The following is a 21,276-nucleotide window of genomic DNA, read 5'->3' on the forward strand; positions in this document are numbered from 1 at the left end:
ATTCTTTCTATTGCAATAAACTGCTAAAACATGAATGTTTCTGTGTCTGCATTTGAAAACATTTGTTCATGATCATTTTTAATCCAAAGTTGTTAGAAATAGGTCACAGAGAGACACTGCAGCTGCAGAGCCCCTACACTGACCGAATATAGATCTAGGAAAAGTTTAAAGGTTGTTAGGTTTGCTGTCAAACACGAAACTCCTTCTATGGAAGCCAATTAATCATCTTTACGATAAAGCTCAGCCTGGTGGTGTTTGAAGCAGCAAAGATTGTTGATAGGTGAGCTTATGCTGTCACACAGTCAGTTACACAGATTATACGACAATGTAGACAGAACAATGTCGTACAATCTGTGTAACTCTAAGCCAGGCTGTTACGCTGCATGAAATGGAGCGCGTTATTCACTAGACTTCCTCTCAAACCAACTTCTGGAAGCAAAAAGGAATTTGGGTTAAAAAGCGAGCCCCCCTTAAAAAATAATAAATTCCAATCTTTACTGTCTGCATAGTTGAAAGTTCAGCAGCACATCTTTCATGTGAAGAATTTCCTTTTCCTCGCCGTTCCTCTGCAGCTGCTCAGAGAGAAAACACCCAGAACGCTCACTGAGATCGGCTCGTCCAAGCCACATATTAGCTTCTGAAGGAATCTTCAGAGCCGAGCGGCCCGGCCCTCCCCTCCTTATATATATATATATATATATATATATATGGGGAGGGGAATCAAACTTCTGTGAAATCAAACTGTCCACTTAGGAAGCAACACTGATTGACCCGACGAGGATCCCCGTTGTCAATCAGTGTTGCTTCCTAAGTGGACAGTTTGATTTCACAGAAGTTTGATTTACTTGGAGTAATATTGTGTTATTTAAGTGTTCCCTTTATTTTTTTGAGCAGTGTATATAACGGACATATATAGTCAATTGCTGTACTTTTCTGACAGAAGAAAAAGACATTAGACAAATAGCTCAAAAGTTGAACGGGTGAGTTTGTTTTTTATTTATAAAGAAATTAATGTAATGTGTGCTTATATAAGATTTTTTTTCTATAAATATAAAATGTTCTCTTCATAGCAAAGGTAACGAAAATTACTTCAAAGCCATGACAACTGTAGATACGTCAAGACAATAAAAGAGTTCTTAGGAATCGGAAGCACCGTGTGGAAGAGAATCCGACAAGGATACGCAGTCTGTGTGTGTGCTTGTGTGTGTGTGTGTGTGTGTGTGAGTGGCCACTCTGCATTTCAACACAATGCTTCCTTTCTGCAGTGGAAGACATGCAAGCTGCTGGCTGCGTTTCAGTCCTGCATTGCAGCCATGTTCTCCACAATCTGCACCTCACCGACAGGCCTTTGAACACCAACTCAAACATTCAGCTTCCAAGTAAAAAACAAGGTTACATATTCATGGATCTCCCCCACCCTCACCTCCACCCCCACCCCAATCCCTCCATTACAGCCTCCTGTATAGCCTCAGAGACCCACTATCCTATGGACAACGCACATCTCCATAAACTGTCAGAATATTATTTTCAATGGTGGATTAAAATGAAGAGTCCTGGCGTTTACGTCCCTCTAATGCATCATCATGTGGCGCCCACAGCCTTCCACTTTGACCCACCACGTTTTCACAGCCTTGTTACCCACAAAATAATGCAGATTACATCCTGCAAGGCCAGCTGCATCAATAATTCTGCTTGGATTTACCTTCTTGTGAATTAAAATTGCATCTAGCACATCTAACATTTTTCTATCATGTTTAGCTAAATTTGTTTTTATGTCAAATAAAGACCCAGAAAGAGTGCAATAAAAGCTCTAAAATCCAAATTCAGGGTTTACTTTTTTTGCTCTAAAAATAGTTATTATGAAACCACTCCATATTATTTTTCTTTAGATGTTCTGCTAATTATTTGTACAACTGTCAAAAATATCCAAAGTTTGACAGATATACAGATATTTGATCATTTCTCACCTGTGAGTAAAACCAGCTACTTTTAAAAATGTAAAGCATCTGCTGCTTCTTCATTTAATTTCATCAAAACATATTAATGCACTAATTCTGAGCTGTGGAGGAATAGATGTGAATCTGTGAATGATCAGGTTTGTTTATATTAAATTATTAATTAATTTGGGTCATTTCACACCATCACCTTTCAACCCTTATTTTGGACCAACAGTCACTTGCTAACGTTATTTTGTACTTGATAACTGTTTAACAGGTTAACTGTTATGGTGGATATATAGCCTCTCATATCACACATGTACCTTTGCTGAATCGTATATCCTCCTCTGAAATCTTTATTTTAGAGTTGCAACTAAGTTATTTTAGTAATTGATTATTCTATCAATTATTCAGCCAAATAATCAATTAATCAGATAAAAACGGGCCCATTCTGCAGATTTTATCTTTTTAATACAATTAGAAATTTTAGAAATTTTTGAAATAAGAAAATAAGCACTTACTGCATAAAATGCAATAACAGCATTCCTTTAGTGAGTACTTGATCATTTGGAGAAAAGGATGAATCTGTAGCTAAAGAAAATCCTTCAAACATCAACATGTGGGAAGCTCAGGCCTTTCAGCTGGACTGAACGTCCACACAGCGCAGGCCTGATCTGGTGTTATTTATTAAGATTAATAATTGGATAGCAAGAGTTGGTTGAAAATGTTTTTTCTTTGTTTTTTAACCTGAAACTGCCGCTTGAGTTCTGTGTCAAACATATTGACACAGAAATGGTTTTAATCTTAAATCCAAAATATAGATTATTTTGTGCTGTTTACTGCTCTGAATATGTTATTCATTTAGGAAATGGTTGGGGTCTGTACATTCCACTTGAACGATTAATTGATTGTTAAATTAGTTGATCATTATTTCAATAGTCGATTCATTGTCATTAACCTGATTAATCCTATTAATCGCTTCCTGCTCTATATTTCTTTATTCCCATTTATTTTGGTTGCTAACCCCATTTGAGCCAATTGACTCAATAAAATGGGTCACATAATGACTCCTGATCAAAACCAAATAACTTTTCGCAGATCTTTTTAATTAGAACCGCTTCACCACATTTCCTTTGCTGGCCCGATTTATCGCCAGTTGAAAAAGTTCCACAACAAAGGTTGGAAAAGATGAAGTTATTAAATGACCAGCAGCTTATTAAACTGATCAGTGACTAGCCTCTCGCAGTAAGCAATAAATCAATTGACCGCATGATCAATTAAAATCAGCTGGATAATTTCCATTCTGATAATTAATGTTTTTACAGAGCAATTCTCCTCATAATCTGTTTCATTCATGGTCTCGGTGGTGGGTGGTTTTTATTTCCATTTCGTTTCTTGGTTTTGGTCGGAGGCTTTTGGGGGAGAATATTTCAAATATCTTCCAGTTCCAGTATTAGGTGTTCTTTACTAAATTAAAGTTTATTGATATTTGAGAGGGCAACCTTGCATTATTTTTGCCATTATCATTCTATTACTTGAAAATGGTCTCAAAACAACAATATTATTGTTTATCATAATAATTTTTAGAGCAATTTATCAATGGTCAAAATTTGCCTACGAGTCACATAATTTTAATTCTTCAACATTTTTTATAAGTTCCATCTAAAATCCCACGGTGTCTAAAAAGCAAAATTAAAAATTATTCTATTTTTACCTTAAATCTCCTAAATATGTGGCTAAATGTGTCCGAAACTATTTCCAATCCCAAATCCCCTTGTTTTATTTGACTGAGCTCTGAAGATTATTTTGCTCAGGTTTGCTGTATCTCTGTGGAGGAAGGCATTTTGCACTAAGGATTCCCATATTGCAAAAAAAAAAAAAAAAAAAAAAAAACGGAAGAAAGAAAGAAAGAAAAGAAAGAGTGAAAACCGTCTTGGTTCAGAGCCGGAGTTCTGCAGCAGAAACCTTATTTTCCATTTGCACGGCAATAAGAACTTCTTTTTTTTTACTTTAACAGAGGAATGTTACATTTGCAAGGGCCCATAAAACACACTGTCCATAACCATCTGTCTCAGTGACTCCTGATTAAAAAAAAGTAGGAGCCGCACCGCGTTTCTTGTCCCAGGCGGCCAACGCGAGGCCTCAGAAAGCATAAGCTGCTTCCTCAGACACAAAGTGCAGCTGGTTAATCAGGATAAGATGAGGCCACGAGGAAGCACTTGGGTTTCACGGGACTCTTCTTAGAATAGACGCTGCACTCGCTCACAAACACTCCACCGACCTACAGACACAAACACTCCGTGTGAAGTTCTCCCATGGGTGTCCACAGTCAATCGGGTCATGAGACAGACACCAGGATTCGCTACGGTTAGCTGGCTTTTTGTGATGTTTCTCCAACATATCCAAAGATGAAAAAAGATGGATTATTTTTTTCAGCCTTTAAATACAAATATATACTTTAAAAAAAAAATCTCACAAATGTGTATGTACAATAAAACAGAGCGAAGGTCTCTGGTGGGTCCAGAACACAGGAGTGAGTTTGTGAAAAGCCCGTCACACTGTGGTTTCGCCCTGCTTGCTGTTGGTCAGTCTCGTGTAAAACCTCCGCCATGAGTTCAGGGTCTTACCAGACCAGATCCAGAAGCCGGAAGTGATTCCCACTATGAGCGTCATGAGATACTTGATCATGAAGACGGTGAAGTCCGGGCTCATGTTGGGGTGGTTCTGGATGGGGCAAGGCACGGCGTACGTCTTACACGACTGGCTGACCCACGTCCTTTCCCACTGCTCGCGGAAGGCCTGCTCGTAGAAGTAGCAGGCGATGACGATGGTGGCCGGCACGGTGTAGAGCACGCTGAAGATCCCGATCCGCACCATCAGCTTCTCCAGCTTCTCTGTCTTGGTGCCGTCGTGTTTCATGATGGTCCGGATGCGGAAGAGGGACACGAATCCGGCCAGGAGGAAGGAAGTCCCGATGAACAGGTAGACGAAGAGAGGCGCCAGGACGAAGCCTCGGAGGGCGTCCACGCTGTTGATGCCCACAAAACAGACCCCGCTCAGCACGTCTCCGTCCACCTGGCCAACTGCCAGGATGGTGATGGTCTTTATGGCGGGAACGGCCCAGGCTGCGAGGTGGAAGTACTGGGAGTTAGCCTCGATAGCTTCGTGGCCCCACTTCATCCCGGCCGCCAGGAACCAGGTGAGGGCCAGGATGACCCACCAGATGGAGCTGGCCATGCTGAAGAAGTAGAGCATCATGAAGAGGATGGTGCAGCCCTCCTTCTTGGTGCCCTGCACCACAGTCCTCATTTCTTTCTCAAAGCGATCATTGCAAACCACCTTGTCCTCCAGTAGGAATCCAGCAATATAGGCGATGGACACCATGGTGTAGCAGCCAGACAGGAAGACTATGGGCCGCTCTGGGTAGCTGAAGCGCTTCATATCCACCAGGTAGGTCAGCACCGTGAACAGAGTGGAGGCGCAGCACAGGATCGACCAGATTCCGATCCAAATACGAGCAAATTTCAGCTCCTCCTCGCTGAAGTACATCATCCCATGAGACTTCTTCAGCTCGCACGGGGCGCCGCAGTTCTCCTGCCCCAAGAAGCGGTAGTTCAGGTAGGGGGGGACTACGAGGGGCCCCGGACACCTGAACTGACCGTGCGTGGGCTCGGGCGGGGAGCGCGCGGTGGGGTAGTGCCCGGGCCCCTCCGGCTCCGCGCGGTCCGACATGTTCTGGCCCACGCACAGCTCGCCCGCGCCGTGCACCGGGAACTTCTCGCACGCGAGGCTGTCGGGCCACTGGAAGCCGAACTTGTTCATCAGCGCCTCGCAGCCCTGCCGAGCGCGCTCACACAGAGAGCGGCACGGGGGCAGCGCCTGCTCCAGCACCGTGCACACGGGTGCGTACATGGAGCAGAGGAAGAACTTTAAATCCGGGGAGCACTGCACTTTCACCAGGGGGTAGAACTGGTGGACTTCCAGTCCCGCGTCTTCCTGGTTCGTGTGGCCCAGCAGGTTCGGCATGATGGTCTCGTTGTATGCTATGTCCGTGCACAGCGGGATGGAGATCGGCTGGCAGAATCCGTGTTCCGGGATAGACATTCCTCGGTCTCCGTACTGAGCGTTGACCCTGAAGGAGGCGGACAGGATGAAGGGCAGCAGAGAGACCGCCGTGCGGAGCAGTCCGTGCAGCAGCATTGCGAGGAAGGATCCACAGCACGACTTTCTGTTTGTTGGGAATAACTTGACGTTCCCTCAGCCTCAGCAGCTTCCCTGAGCGCTTCTTTGTTGCCGAGCTGAACGCAGCGTCTCCCCGCGGTTCTCCTGTCCCCGTCCCTCAGCTTCTCATCCCGCGGCGGGGGAGATAAACGGAACAAAAATCCGCGATCCCCAGCAGCAAACCCGAAACCTTCATTTAAAATCCTCTTTGGAGCCGAATGAAGAGGTTTCCCCTCCAACGCAGGAGCCTCAGTATTCCGTCTGCACAACACAGAGTCAGAGCGCCGGTCAAACCCTCTGCTTGCTCTCTCTCCTTCTCTATTTCTCTATTTCTCTCTCTATTTCTCTCTTTGCCTCCGTCTGGTTGGAGCCAAACGCACGTCAATGCATGTGCAACATCCACCGAGCCCCTTCAAAATAAAAGCTGTTTCACACCCAAGTCCTGCTAGATTTGATGGTTCTCTTTCTTATTAAGGATGTTCGCATCAGAAAGCAGTAACAGAAGTACTTATTTGAGCTTCATTTTAAAATGAAGCTCAAATAAGTAAAATACAACATAAGAAATTGAAAAATATACAGTTTCATAATATATACATATATATATATTATGTAGAAATTACAATTTTTGTGCAATTTTCTTTCCCAAAGCACACACACAAAATAATAATAATAAAAAGTTTGCAAATGTAATTGCATTCCAAAAGAAGCCGCTGATGCTTTTGACCATCATGACTATAGATGGCACTGTTTCTTCTGTACTGCTCAAAAAAAAAAAAAAAAAAAAAAAAAAAAAAAAAAAAATATATATATATATATATATATATATATATATATATATATATATATATATATATATATATATATATATATTTTTTTTTTTTTTTACTGCAAAACAAGCCTGTCTGTTGCTGTATTCTCATCTCAGTCTGTTCTTCTGGGATTTCTCTCATTGAGCTCAATTTCTCCCAACAGGAGGCAGAGTTGTGAACCATGACATCGATTTTCTGCGCAGTTTTAGAACGAAGCCGTTCAGTCTGTGTTGACTATTCTTCCAAATATTAAGCAATTAAAGTCGAGAAAGGAAAGCTTAAGACATTTTGTTAAGATTTCCTGGCTATGAGGTTGTTTATGGCGCATGCAGTTTTTGGTCAGCTTCATTGAGCCGATGCATTACATAATGTTACATGTTAGCAATACATAAAACATATACAACTTGAACAAGATGAGCATGAATAAATGAAAGGAAACATTTGGAGAAATAAATTAAAGTTCCTTAAGTTAGTCAAAGTTAATGTACAAGAACAAGCGTGTAACAGAAAGATCATATGGAAGAATGCTAGAAGATACTTTCCATCAGTGAGTTCCAAAATAAGACAACATAATGTTCTGTAGAAATAAGACTGTTACAGTAAATCAGTTCAAATGTTCCTAAAGCCAATGTTATTAGTTTGATGCAGCCAATAGTATCAGTCACCACATAAAATCTTTTAATTATTAAATTAATTTGATGCTTCTTTTAATTATTACATTCTCCACCCCCCACCCTATTAGATGTGTGCACAAAACTACACGCTGAGTCTCTGTAAACAAAAGCCATTCTCTTCACATGTACTTCCTGTTTACTTTTGTCTTACTTTCTCCAGCTTTACAGCTTCCTCTCTGTCTCCCTCTCTCTTTTTGTGTGCATGCCTTTTTTTACCATCTATCATTTTGTATATTAAATCCATCCATCCATATTTGATCTGACTGTATCCAGGATCTCATTGCTTCAGTCATGATTTGTGTCTCATGACTACAACTAAAGGTTGGAATGTAGACAGACTGGTACAGTGAGCTTCACTTTTTGGTTTCTTTACCAGAACATTACTGGAGTCCAGGCTCCAATTGCTCTTATCAGTCTCTCCTGCCATCACTTGGGAACCGGGCAAGGCCAGTTTATTCATACAGCAACATTCACACCTCAGGCAATCCAAAGTGTGTTACAGAAAATAAAAATAAATTATAAAAACATTACATTAAAGATGAAAATGTTCACAGTTCGTTAATCGGACGTTTTCCATCCTGATTTAAAGGAAGCAACAATTTCTCCTCCTCCTGAGCGTTTTCCGCACCCCCCGGCCAAAGTTCCGAAGCCTACAGGCGACGACCACAACGGAGAGGAGAGACCCAGAAAATAGAAACTTCACCTGTGTGGCTCTGGTCCAGGAACCAAGTAAGAAGGGTTCTACTGAGATCAAGTTCTCATATACTTCTGGTAACTCAGAAATGTGTTCTGGATCAAAACCAGTAGCGCTTTATAGGCCAATACAAAGCCTGTTCTTCTACACACCTGAGCCAGAGCAGATATTTTAAAACTGTTGTAATCGGATCCATTTTCCTGGTGTTGGTCAGAAGTCTAGCAGCAGCGCTTTGTTTGTATGCCTGATTAATTCTATACACACACCAATAAAAGGCAGTACTGCCTTTTACCAGTTTCTTATTTTCTGTCAAGCAATGGATCAGAAATACTTTCACGCCCCTCTAGTCACTCAGGTAATCACATGAACATACTGAGCTAGTCATGTCAGATCTTAACTCTACTGAAATTTGTTTTTTTCTCTGCCGTTGTTTTCTTCTCACTGTTACAAACTTCTCCAGCTCCATCAGCTGTCTACTGTGTTTTCACCAGTGTATAGTAGGCTCCTTCTTCTACTGGGTTTAACAGGCACCTGTTGGTTATTTTGAGCACTGCTGCCACCTATTGACTGGAGCCTTGTTGAATAGTCAAGCATGAAAAGACGATAAACTCTTCATTCATCTCACGCCTCCTCTGGGTTCCTCCCGGGAGCTACTCACAGAGTTTGCTGGAGTTCTGTCCCATTCCTCCTGACAGAACTGGCTTACCTCAGTCAGGTTTGTGGGTCGCCTCACTGCCACATGACTTTAAAGATCTACCTGCAACTGCTAGAGGACTGAGATCAGAGCTTGGTGGCCTCGCCAAACTGATGACTTTACTGTCATTAGGCCTCTTTACAGTCACCTGGACTGTATGTTGAAGACCAGTCTGCTTCTGAGCTATTACTCCTTGGCTGATGTCTTAGATGTTGCTTCAATATTTTCACATGATGTTCTTTTCTCACGATGCCATCTATTTTATGAAGTGCTCCTGCAGCAAAACAGCCCCACGGGATGATGCTGCCACTCCCATTATTTACAGTTAGGATGGCACAAACATCCCCTTTTCCTCCAAATGTAACCACAGTCATGATGGCCAAAACAGTTCAATTTTAGTTTCAACACAGGATATGTCTCCAAAAATCAAGATCTTTGTCAGTGTGTAAGTCTGCAAACTGTAAGTTGGCTTTCCAGGTCTTTTTTTTAATTTGCAGTAAGCTTTCCTCCTGCCTAAATGACCTTTCAGTCCATGTCAGTACATTTCACATTTGGATAACAAATGATGTGAAGACTACAGTCTTCACATCATCTTCACATCATCTGTTCTGGGGTCAATCTGCACATTTTGGACCAAAAGACATTAATCTTTTGGTCTCCTTCCTGATTATTTGGTTTTTGGACAACCCCATCATGCCCATCCTGCTTGAACAGAAGAACACAGCAACTTGAATCATCTGCAAACTGTTACAAGGATCAACCAGACTAGAGCAGCTCCATGACTCATCCTGATATCTTGGCTTAATTTCTTTTGAAACACACACCTGAAACACACCAGAAAGCAGTGTGTTCCAGGTGTGGCCTTAAAAATGTTCTTGCTAAGTTTTCTGGCATTTAGCAAAGAAGAAGAATTCGGTAATTCTAACTGACCTAAAAAAGAGAAGCTTGTTCTGATTTAACTTCAGATGGCGAGAGAACGACGTGTCTGTGTCTTTTTATTTTGTGTATGTAAATATTTGGTTTCAACTATACATACAAACCAGTGTGCACATTTAGAATGAGTTTAGTCACAACTTAGTAACAAGCTCTATCAGAAATGACATAGTGATTTAAAACAAATATTGTGTTATTTTCAGAATAACAGTTTATACGAGAGATGTTAAAGGAGGGATAAGTGTTATAGGTAAACTTAACAGCGCGTTCCAATAGGCAGCAGTTGCCCTGGTACCCTTTGAAATTTTCCAGTTGGGAATTTTCCACTGAAGCAAGGAAGGCGTGCAGGACGGCTGCACTGCTCACAGCTCAACCCAGTGTGAGAGCTCCTGTCTGTCACTTTAAGATCATGATGCCATTTCATGTAATGAGCTTTTGCACCAGGATACTCAGAACCAAAGAAAAATCAGACAAAGGATGGAGAATGCATGAGTCTATTCATGCACAGAGAAAAGAAGAACCACACCTTCATCTGTGTGCCAGAGTCAGAGGAGAGCTGCATACTAACAGAGGAATGCTAGTTTTTACTTGGACTCCACATGTAGAGGAGATGCAGCCTAACCTGTGTCATTAACACCAGCTGGGCTCTGTCAGAGGGATCACAGCTACATGATGGCCTACATGTAAGGAGTGATGTGCAGATTTCAGAGAAATATTTGTACCTTTACTAATGTCTATAATGTACCTGTTATCAAATGTTTTAATCTCTTTGTTTTTCCTTTCTATAGAAAGTACTCCTGGTCCTGTTTTTTTGTTTTTTGTTGTTTTTCTGTTTCCTTTTGTTGTTCTGAACCAAAAGTGACACAGGGCAGTTCATTATGAGCCTGGTTCTGATGGAGGTTTCTTTATCTTAACTAAGTTTGTTCCATTCCACTGTCGTCCCGTTTACTGAGACTGAGGGGTTACTGAAGCGAACAACGCAACGCAGTCAGCTGGACTTCCTTAGACATCTGGCTTACGTCGTGCATGTGGAAACGTCTCCATCAAGTGGAAACGTCTCCATCAAGTGGAAACGTCTCCATCAAGTGGAAACGTCTCCATCAAGACGTCTTTTAATGTCCAAATGAAACTGAAAAGGCAAATGTGGGAAGCTGTCTTATTAAAAATGTATAAGAGACATTTATGTCATATTTCAACGCACAAAAGATGTCGGCATGAAGGTGTCTGTTGGTGTCTGAAAGAAATGGTCACTGAAGATGAACAGAAAAGACAGATTTTCTAGCCACTTCATTTATAGCCAATCAGTCCATCAATGGTTTTATAAAATGTCTCTTCGTTCAGTTTGATGACTTCACTTATAAATAAATGTGCAATAAATAAATAAATAAATAAATAAATAAATAAATAAATAAATAAAGATGATGTGCTGGAAAATTATAAATGGAGAAGTTTAAACAGATGCACAGTTTAGATGATACCGTCTTCATCTCATTGATTTGAACACTTCTTTTTTTATGATTGCCCAACATTCAACTTCACTGAGAAATCAAAACCAATGCTAATGTGTGTTAGTTTGTATTTATCAGCTGGGTTACACTGGGTCCACACAGGGTTAACATTAACTATACGGGTCCAAATACATTCATACTGCACAGAGCCAGACCACATTCAAATCCCAGTGATACGTGAAGCTAGTAGATGTTCCTTGAAGCATGAAGAGGATTTGTTTGAAAACATTTTCTGGACTGTCCAACAGTCAAAACAGAGACGTAGAGAGGCAAAAAAATCAAAGTTGTAGATCTACACAAATTTTATAAATTCTTTTTTTGGACCACTTCTAAACAGCTGCAGATTTGAAAATCCTCAACTATACATGAGGATGACTAATTTAAATATGATCACACTCTGTCAAGCTTTGATAATGAATTAGATGATGACCTAAGTTGGATTGGAGAACTGGATAAAACCGTTTGTCCTGTAAAGTACATTGTGCTGATAGTGTGCTGTGAGTCAAAGCTGTATAAATAAGTGGACTGAATACTGCCATGTCATTAAATACAGGGTTTTTGTTCAAAATGATGACTCAAACCATCGTGAACATGCTGCTTTTAGATTGGAAACCTGTCATTGCAGTCAGGCCCATCTGACATTATTAATGAGCAGTAAAACGGGTTCTGTTTGTGCTGAAAACAGACCTCATGGAAGTAACCCCACCCAGATTAATAGCATTGTGCGCTGCCAATAAACATTTTCTTCCTTCTCATGAAACAGAGCAACATGGCCCTTTCTACACATAAAGGCCCCTTCAGTCAAGTTTCACATCCATTGGGCTTTGTTTTTCATTGCTCACTTTAAAGAAGAAAAGCTTAAAAAATCTAATCATTTATAGCCCTGGCAGACTTTGACGCTAAAGTTTGTCAGTGGTGTGAAACGAGATGGGTAAATAAATCATGTGAATGGAGCACCAGTTTAGGTGAAAAACGTTTTAATTTAATTTCTAATCAAAACAGCATGTCAAATTATTCACACCCTTCTTGAAAATCAAAGAAAAATCTTTATTGGCATTTCAACAATCAAACGCTGAAATCCTCTTCTTGCTGAGCCGATTTTCACATTTTTCTCTGGTATTCATACATTTAGCTCCTAACCTTTTGCTCCGACCACAGATTCTTTTCCATTTTTGGAATTCCAAAAGGCCAATATTATTCTCAAGTCAACAAAATACATGATGGTCAAGTTCAGATAACTTTAAAAATGTCTCATCTAATCTCTTTGTGCAGAAACTTTAAATCTTTTCAAAATAAAAGTCTGAATTCATAAGACCCTTGAAGAATTTTATTTCAGGTAAACAACATTAAACATTTACAGAAGGACATTACATCTTCCATAATAACATTACATAGAGGTTGTAACAAATAATGCAACAGCTATCCTAAAGTATACAATATTATTTCACCCCATAAAGTGATTGGCGACTCCAAACCACTTGTGAAAAGGATGTTTTTGTTCGGTTTTTCAGTGCAGCGTAGAAAAGAAAAGCAAACTGCAAAAGAAGCTTCACATTAAAATCTTGCAAACACAGATTTATTGATGAGCACAGCCAGGATGCATGTCAGAGCCAATCTACATGTTTATTATAGTCAAACCACTTATGTCCACGTGATAAATGCCAAAAATAGAGGCCTTTCATATATATATTTATAGAAATATGCGTTATCATACATGACGTTTCATTAGCGCTAAGGAGACTCTTCCAACCCTGTTTACCACCATAAGCTAAGCTTCCACCTTTGACGTTTCCGGTGATATTTCATTTTGCAGTCACAGTGTTAAATATGCAATACCACCCTTTTCACTGGACCTTCTACAAAATGTATGAAGAACATTCCTGTTTGAACAGAGTTTCAACTCTGCCCACATGGGACTTGAAAAGTTTTACAGCAAACTGCAGGCTGCAGAAGCTCCGGGAAACAGTTGGGGGGAGTTACGAAGCAACGCGCAGCACATGGAGAACGTGCTCACACAGGGAGCAACATAGCAAAAATAATTATTCTTGGCTAATACTGCCTGCAATCCCTAAAGCCACTCCAGGCTGGGCAATCTTAGCGCAGCTCGATGGTATTAACCCTCTTCTGTCACGCTGCTTTAGTGGCATTACCCACCGCCTCTCCTCCCCTTTTTCCTGCTGCACAATCACAGCCTGCAGGTGACACTGAAAAGCTGAAAGATAACTTCAAGTAGAGCAGTTCTACCAGCTCCCCTCTGTCCATGTAAGGGTTCACATCCAGGGATGAGATTTACATTTGTGAGGAAGCCGGCATGCTCTGCATCCAGCCGAGCGAGAGGGCATGAATATTTATGCGTTTATCATTTAGGGAAAGCCAGAGAGTAAAGTGACCATACAGGCAATTTTTATTTAAAGTGCATTTTTTAAAATGCTGCTGGGTAAGTTAAGCCCATCATCCTTTTTTTTTTTTTTAATCTTTTTTAAACCTCAGAGGTTCGACTGTGGTTGGAAAAGCTGGACTGGAAGGGAGTCACAATAAAATGTGTAAGTGCCTCATAACACCATCATTTCCCTGTTATTGGTTGGATATTCCGACCTGTATGCAGTACTTGGATGTCATTTACAGGAGAAACAGCAGTTGCTGTAATCAACTTTACAAGCAACAGTCTGAGTCCCAAAATTTATTCCCAACAACTCCAGTTCAGCGCTACAAATGTCAAACTAAAAAAAGAAAACAGGTAAAGTTATTAAGTGGAAAATGGCTTGTTTGGGCTTTTATTTCTGGTGTGAAAATGTGAGAAGGTTCAGGTTTCCCCATTTATTCTCTGTTTAGCAGCCTGTTACTGGATCAATATTGAGTGGGTCTGAAAAAACCCCATTATGCAACGTTTTTTCACACCTGTGATACATTTGACTTAACTTCTATTTTTAAAAATCCTCTAGTTGAAGTCAGAAACAAACAAACATGTTGTTACTTTAAGTGTATCACTACAGGTTTGGACAAACTTTTCTAAATGATTATTTTTTGGTTGTTGCTATTATGAATTCATGGACTGTATTATTGCCATACAAGGGCACATATGCTAGTAGGGATGGGCCATAAGTATTTTTCTATTTATTTTGAATGCTACGTACCAATTATCAAACAGACTTTACTTCACTATACTGACATTACCACCAACTTACTGTTTCCACTAAGGTAGAGCCAGAATGGAGGGTATGTCAGTGATTTTAGTCTGAGACCTTGACCTGATCACAGCAGATAGACCAATAAATAAGGCTCTTCTGCATCATTATAGACTCTTGGTTAGTTTATCCATCTGATGCTGCACCCTCCCATCACCCAGGAAGGAAGGAGACTGTGACATTTGGTTTAATACCAAAGCATGTCATTAGCTATCTTTGGGATATCATACTTAAAAACACAGCAGTGGTTTGGATGGAGAGAACTTTTTACTGCAACAGTTGCATTAAGTAACCTTTTAGAAAAAAAAAATCAGTTTTAGTGCATTGAAAGTGGCGTTGAAAGTAAACTACCCTGTAGCTGGAACTGCAGACGCTGCAGAGCAGTTTCTACTGTTAGGTAAAACAGCTGTATTACATGGAATTGTGTGTATGTGTGTGTACTTGTTTAGCTATCATATTTATGACCATTTCTGGCATATTTACTAACCTTTTGAAGATTAATGGGCCTCATGGGGACCAAAGCCCAGTCCTAATATGGAGGACCTGTTGTTTAGGGTTAGGGGTTAGCAGTGTGATGTGAATTAGGTTTTGGTTTGGGAAAATGTCTGGGTTAGGTTTATATGCAGTTACTTAAATGAATGGAAGTCAATACAAAGTCCTAATATGGGTTGAAATACAAACTTGAGTGTGTGCATGTTATTGTGTGTGTGTGTGTGTTTGTCTTAGAGAGGAATAGGAATAACTTCTACAGTATCCATTTGTCCGTGGCTTTAGATTTGCAGCCTCATGTTCTCGGCTGTTCAACAGTGCAGGACCGTTATTATTGTCTCACTTGTTCTGAAACGGACTAGTAAGAAGGAAGCCATTAGTTTGATAGTACTTCACAATTATTACCAAACAACTACTCTGTGATATTCAAATATCTTTACACAAAAAGAAAAAAAAAGAAATCTTAGCAATAGAAAAACTCATTTTAAACATATTTGCAAATTATGTTACTTTATATAGCTGAGTTTGTTCAGTAGAAAGTTCCAAAACATCCAGGAAAATATGCAAAGTTTTGGGGGAAGACATCTCATCTCAACAGCCTCAGGAGAGAGTATGTTGGTGGTCTAGGGACGAGTCAAAGTTATGCACAACCTTCGCAGCACAGGCTGCACATAGACCCATCCTTCACACATTTACTTTGTCAAAGAAAACTCTGGTGTAGTCACAAATCTTGACTCAGGAACAAACTGACATAGGTTTCAATATGGATTGATCAAATTTTTTGGCAACTTGGAAGATGGATTTTTCAGAACTGGGTCAAAACATACAGTGAAGCTTTCCAGCCTATTGCCTTGCTGCTTTGTCTATATGTACATTAGCTCATATTCTCAGATGGAAGCACTGACACTTATATTGCCCATGTTTGTTATGCTCAAACCTATGTTTCCTCCAGAGCCGTTGTGGTCCATTGGAGTATTGCGTCTAAAAGCACTTTATGCTGTCCCTTCATCATCAATAGGTTCAACACAGATTGTTCAGGAGAAGCTTTTAGGTTGCAACATCAAGATCTGGTTCCATCATGGAGGTCCACTGACGCTGCCCAACCCAATGATAGTGTCCCATTTAGAAATATTAGACTGCAGGAGCCTCATGTTCAAAGGTTGCAGATGATTGTCTATAAATTGAATAGAGAAGCATCAATATTTGAGGACAGTGGAAACATCATGGCTGCTGTGGGAGTTTCTACAGATGATAGGCTATTAGTGAGAAAGCATGCTGTACGAAGTACCTTGAACTCCACTGGCTTTATTATTATTATTATTATTATTATTATTATTATTATTATTATTATTATTATTATTATTATTATTATTATTTTAAAGGCTATGGTAAACAGCACAGTGTGAATTTAATATTGGGACATTTCAGTTTATTACTTTAATATTATGCTCATTGAGCCTCGGTGCACCAAACATTTTGTATTAATTGAATCATCAGCAATTTGACTGAGTGATTATTTCATTTGTTTGAAGGTTAAATGAAACATCAGAACATCCTACAAACTCACAAAAACTGACCTGAAACATTATTATATATGTACAGATGTAAAAACTACTATAAACTGTTTCAAAAAACACCCTCAGGTCACATTAGATTGAACTAAATCATCTTTTAATTCCATAGGCTGCCTTCTTGATATTGTCAAAAAGCAATAACTTTTAAATTGTTAGGATTAAAAGCTGAAAATATGAACATTTAATTGCATGTCAAAAGAACAACCTGTTTTTCTTCTAAGAGTAGTTCAATCCAGTTTTACTTAAATCTTGTACAAAGATTTTGGAGTTGCTTGTAGTTTTGAATTCCAGGAGAGGACAAGCCAAACATCCAACAACCTGCCTGCTATCTGCTCAGAGAGTGAGCCGCTGATTGTCTTTTCCAGTCAACAGAGACAAGGCTGAGGGAACCACAGCCGAAATCACAGATGGTTCCAAGAAACTTAACAACATTTAACCCAAAATGGAGGTAACCTGTTCTTTCTCATGATAAGGCTGTTTTCTGACTCCCCATCATCAGGCTGCCCCCTTTGGAGCGCTGACATGGATTCTTCTGAGCTTCCTTCAGACTGCAGATACATACTTAGAAATCTAAATTATGCCATGAGTTGAACCTATCAGAGAGACAGAGTGAGGATAGAATGATGATTTTTAAAATACATCATGCTAAAGCTTTAGCAGAGACATTTATCCAACCTAATCCTTGTTATTTCACATCCCTACATCTCCGAGTGCCTCTTGTGTTTACAGCAGTTGTGTCAGCTTCAACCTTTCCCTCCGCACATCCTGCCTTCATTTACAATAACACTGTGCGATACTGTTACTGTAACAGGTATTCAATATTAACAGGTTTGGCAAATCAACCTGTTAATCGTTACTATCATTACTTGTCCAATCTGTGCTTTTTTGTGCATCTACCTTATTAAAAAGAATCTCCAAATACCCTTTTTTTCAATAAAGAAATAGTTTTTGATAATTCCACCTGCAGGGTAAATTTTTAACTACAGTGGATTCCCAGCTATTTTCACTTGTGTATTTGCTAAATTCAGAATTTTTCTTTGGAAGTATTCACATATTTTTCCATAGAGACTACCTAATAATAATAATAATAATAATAAAAAAACAAATTAGGAAGTTAAAATAACTTGGTTCAATGCTACCTGACACTATTGGCTAGCATTTGTAAACCGGCCAATCCAGGAGCGCCATTTATTTTCCCAATTATGCCAAAGAGTAAAGATAAGTAAGATTGTTGTTGATAGCTTCTGCGTTAGAACTAAGATGGCTTCCACTGTGTGCATAAATGAACATTAAGATATATGTGGTGTTTGAATGATAAAAAGAGGCAGATATAAGGCTTTTCAGAAAGACTCTCTATTTGTGGATTTCATCTGTTTGTGAGCGGGTGTGGTTCCTAACCCCTGCAAATACCGGGGTCCTCTGTTTTTGGTTCAGCAGGAAATCTGTGCAACTCTTTGTACATGAGACCACATGTTTTTATGTTCTTTTATTTGGAAGAGTTGGGCAGCTTTATCAGCTTCCTTAAAGAAACTAGCCAAGTCTTTTTCCATTTGATATTGACATGCATGATGTAGAGCAAAAAATAAACAACAACAAACAAACAAACAAACAGCAAAGCTAAATGTTTTAGGATAATTCCCTTTTTTTACAGCTGTTACTCTCTCCCTAACTGCCGGCAACCTTTGAAAAAGAGCTTTTTTTTCCAAAATATTAACCACAGAGACAAAAGTGATTCATAACATCACCAGGAAATGGGTACATTTTACAGCAACTGGGCTCGATCTGAAATATGAAGAATGAAGGACCTCCAACATGGCTGCCAGGGGACGAGTTGCATCACTTTAAAGCTCTCATCATCATCATCATCATCATCATCTTGTTTATTGTTTTTTTTCCCTCTAAAAGTCCACAAATCAGAGCTGAACTGGACAGAAATGAATCAGAATCCTAAGGACTTCCTGTGGTCTTCAGCGTGATTGGACTGAGCCTCCTGAATGTGTGTCTACAGGGAGAGCTTCCCTGGTGAGAGCCGTTCAGTGGTAACAAGCAATAATAATAAAACTGTCCTTTATATAGTTTCTAGATGATTACATCATACATACAAATATACATTCTTAAATAGGAGGCTAGTTACAAACACAAAACACAATATGTAGCGATAGTAAAGTTCTTTTGCTTCTACTGTGACAATGATATATGTGTTATTGGAACCTTATAAAAAGTAAACAAAACTTGCAAATAATAGTCTGAAGTCTTATGTACCATTCAAAATGCACACCTTTTCACTCACCTTCTGATGCATGCATACATCACACACACACACGCACACACACGCACACGCACACGCACACACACACACACACACACACACACACGCACACACACGCACACATACGCACACTCGCATACATTTTGTGAAGGTAATAAATAGAGAGCTGGGGGTCTCCTCGATGTCACCATCTTTATCTTCACCTTTTCTTTTTTCACAGCAGCCACCTGGAAACAGACAAAGATATGATACAGTGTGTCAGTAACACACTCCAAACCACTGACAGTCAGTGTGGAGAAAACACACACCACACATACTATAGTTTGTTCTCATGCTACTAAGGGTTTCACATGAGCTACCTGTCAACTTCTGCATCTGATGCAGAAATTCAAGTGGCCAGCTGACAGATAATCTGTGTAAAGTTTGATCTCCTCCACCTCCTCCCTCTGCTGTTGCAGTCTGAAGAAATGCTCTGCTCCTGACCAAAAACAACCAATCAGAGACAGGAGGAGGGTCTTAGTGTTGTCAGTCAATGCTGCTCAATGTCCTAATGGCAGAGACAACTTATTGTTCAAGGAAAACCATTGATCCGTTGACATAGGTAACCATCCTAACTAGCCTTAGCACTGGTGGCAGGCTATGTTGTGGTGAACCAGCAGAGAGCAAGAAGAGGGGATAAGCATGAGAGTGATTGACAGTGATAAGACCCTCCTCCTGGCTCTGATTGGATGTTTTGGACTCTGTGGGGTATTTCTGCAGTTAGTACTGGGAGAAAGCAAAGAACCTCAGTTTCTTTCCCAGACTATGTGTCTGTGGAAAAAGAAAAAAAATGTTTTTTTTTGTTTTGTTTTTTTAATAAAAGTTACATACTGCAGCTTAGCTGTTTATCCTTCTACTGCTCCCTTCTGCCAACACTTATGAACTAAAGACACAAATAACTCAATGCCTCTGTCTGAGAACAACAATAAATCATGGAAACGGTCAAAAAAAATGTTTTGTATACTGTTGGGACATAACAGCCTCCTGATTATCAACAGCTAATGCTATTTATAACCTTGCTAATATTTGACTGATTTAGCCATTAGTGAAAAAATGCTCTTGTTTATCTTTACTAACACCGTTTACATATCGCCCTGCATGACTGGACACTGCCAAAAGATATATTCATTAGACGCAAAAACATGTTAATTTCTAAAATAATTCATTTGCTGTTTGTTTTTTACTGGAAGAAAAGAAAAGAACACAGCAGCAAAACCAGAGCAGAGTTGTGATGTGGCAAAAAGAAGCAGGAAGTGGTCCAAGAGCGAACAGAGGATGAAGAAGAGAAGCAGGGAGTATAAGCAGGAGAAGAAGTTAAGGATGTCAAGCTGGTGAGAGTGAGGGATTGGGGGGTGGAGAGGATGAAGAGGATGAGCCAGAGAGGAACAAGAGAAGGAGTGATCAGAGGAAAAGGAGGAGGAGTAAGAGGTTGACGTAAAGGAGGGATCTGCAGATTAATAAATAATACCTTGCCTCTATCTGGTCTGTTTCCTTATCCCCTCTCCTTTCCCTTCTTCCCATCAGCCCCCCAAACTGTCTGAGGATTGGATTCTGCCAATCTTTGGTAGTCGGCTCTCTGCTAAGCAGTCTATTCCACATCAGGAATCCCAAAGATCTGGATGAGTGCTCCTGTAGTTTACCCACTCCACACATGAGCGTGTTTTACATAGGTGCATGTGACCATGAGAGAATGTGCTGCTAGTGTCCAAAGAATGTAGAGAGCAAACAAGAGGCAGAAGATTTTTCATTTGGAACAGGAAGAATCTGAGAAACCCCGAGTCTGTTAACGAGAATCTAGTTCAGTCCAACAGCCGACCAGTTTAGAAACTAGAACAAAAGCATTCATTTAAATGTATTTACATTTGTAATTCAGTAAAATATTTAAAACACAAATATATTCTATCAGAAGATGTTAATTCTGAAGGAAGTGAATCGACCTCTGACCTGATTTGGTTGGGAAGGTTTAAATATGCAGTCCAACTCTGGCACTAAAACAAAGCAGTTAACTGTGGTTCATCAAAAAACATGTCCCTGTTTAAACAAAGCAAATGCAGGGAGTGCACTACAACACAAAGCATTGTGGGTAAACAGAACCAAAACAAACCCAGATGTAATAGGATAGATGGGGGAAAAATGCCCCAAGTCAGCATAAGGATGTGGCATAAGTTCTGACATAAATATGGACAGATGAGAACATGGCACAGCCTCTGCTGTGAACTCATAGGAACAATGAAGTTTTCCAAATTATTA

General features: G+C 40.0%; 2 protein-coding genes across 5 annotated transcripts in view; both read right to left on the reverse strand.

Moving 5' to 3' along the window:
- Positions 1-965: 965 nt before the first annotated feature.
- fzd1 (frizzled class receptor 1) lies at positions 966-6,492 on the reverse strand. Its single transcript, XM_008411058.3, has one exon. It carries the CDS (start codon positions 6,135-6,137, stop codon positions 4,491-4,493), a length of 1,647 nt encoding a protein of 548 aa, XP_008409280.1. The 5' UTR covers positions 6,138-6,492; the 3' UTR covers positions 966-4,490.
- Positions 6,493-12,775: 6,283 nt separating this feature from the next.
- The window catches only part of cdk14 (cyclin dependent kinase 14), a 173,594-nt gene continuing 165,093 nt past the window's right edge, over positions 12,776-21,276 (reverse strand). For all 4 annotated transcript variants that reach the window (XM_008411053.3, XM_008411054.3, XM_008411056.3 and 1 more), the window contains one exon: positions 12,776-19,214. The gene's annotated coding sequence lies outside the window, so the exon portion shown is untranslated. The remainder of the gene's footprint in view (positions 19,215-21,276) is intronic.

The sequence above is a fragment of the Poecilia reticulata genome, chromosome 16, assembly GCF_904066995.2.
Source record: "Poecilia reticulata chromosome 16, P_reticulata-male-v2, whole genome shotgun sequence".
Taxonomy (NCBI): Eukaryota; Metazoa; Chordata; class Actinopteri; order Cyprinodontiformes; family Poeciliidae; genus Poecilia; species Poecilia reticulata.

Excerpts from the sequence above, each read along its gene's own strand:
- fzd1 (XM_008411058.3), bottom strand. The coding sequence starts at position 6,137 with ATGCTGCTGCACGGACTGCTCCGCACGGCGGTCTCTCTGCTGCCCTTC.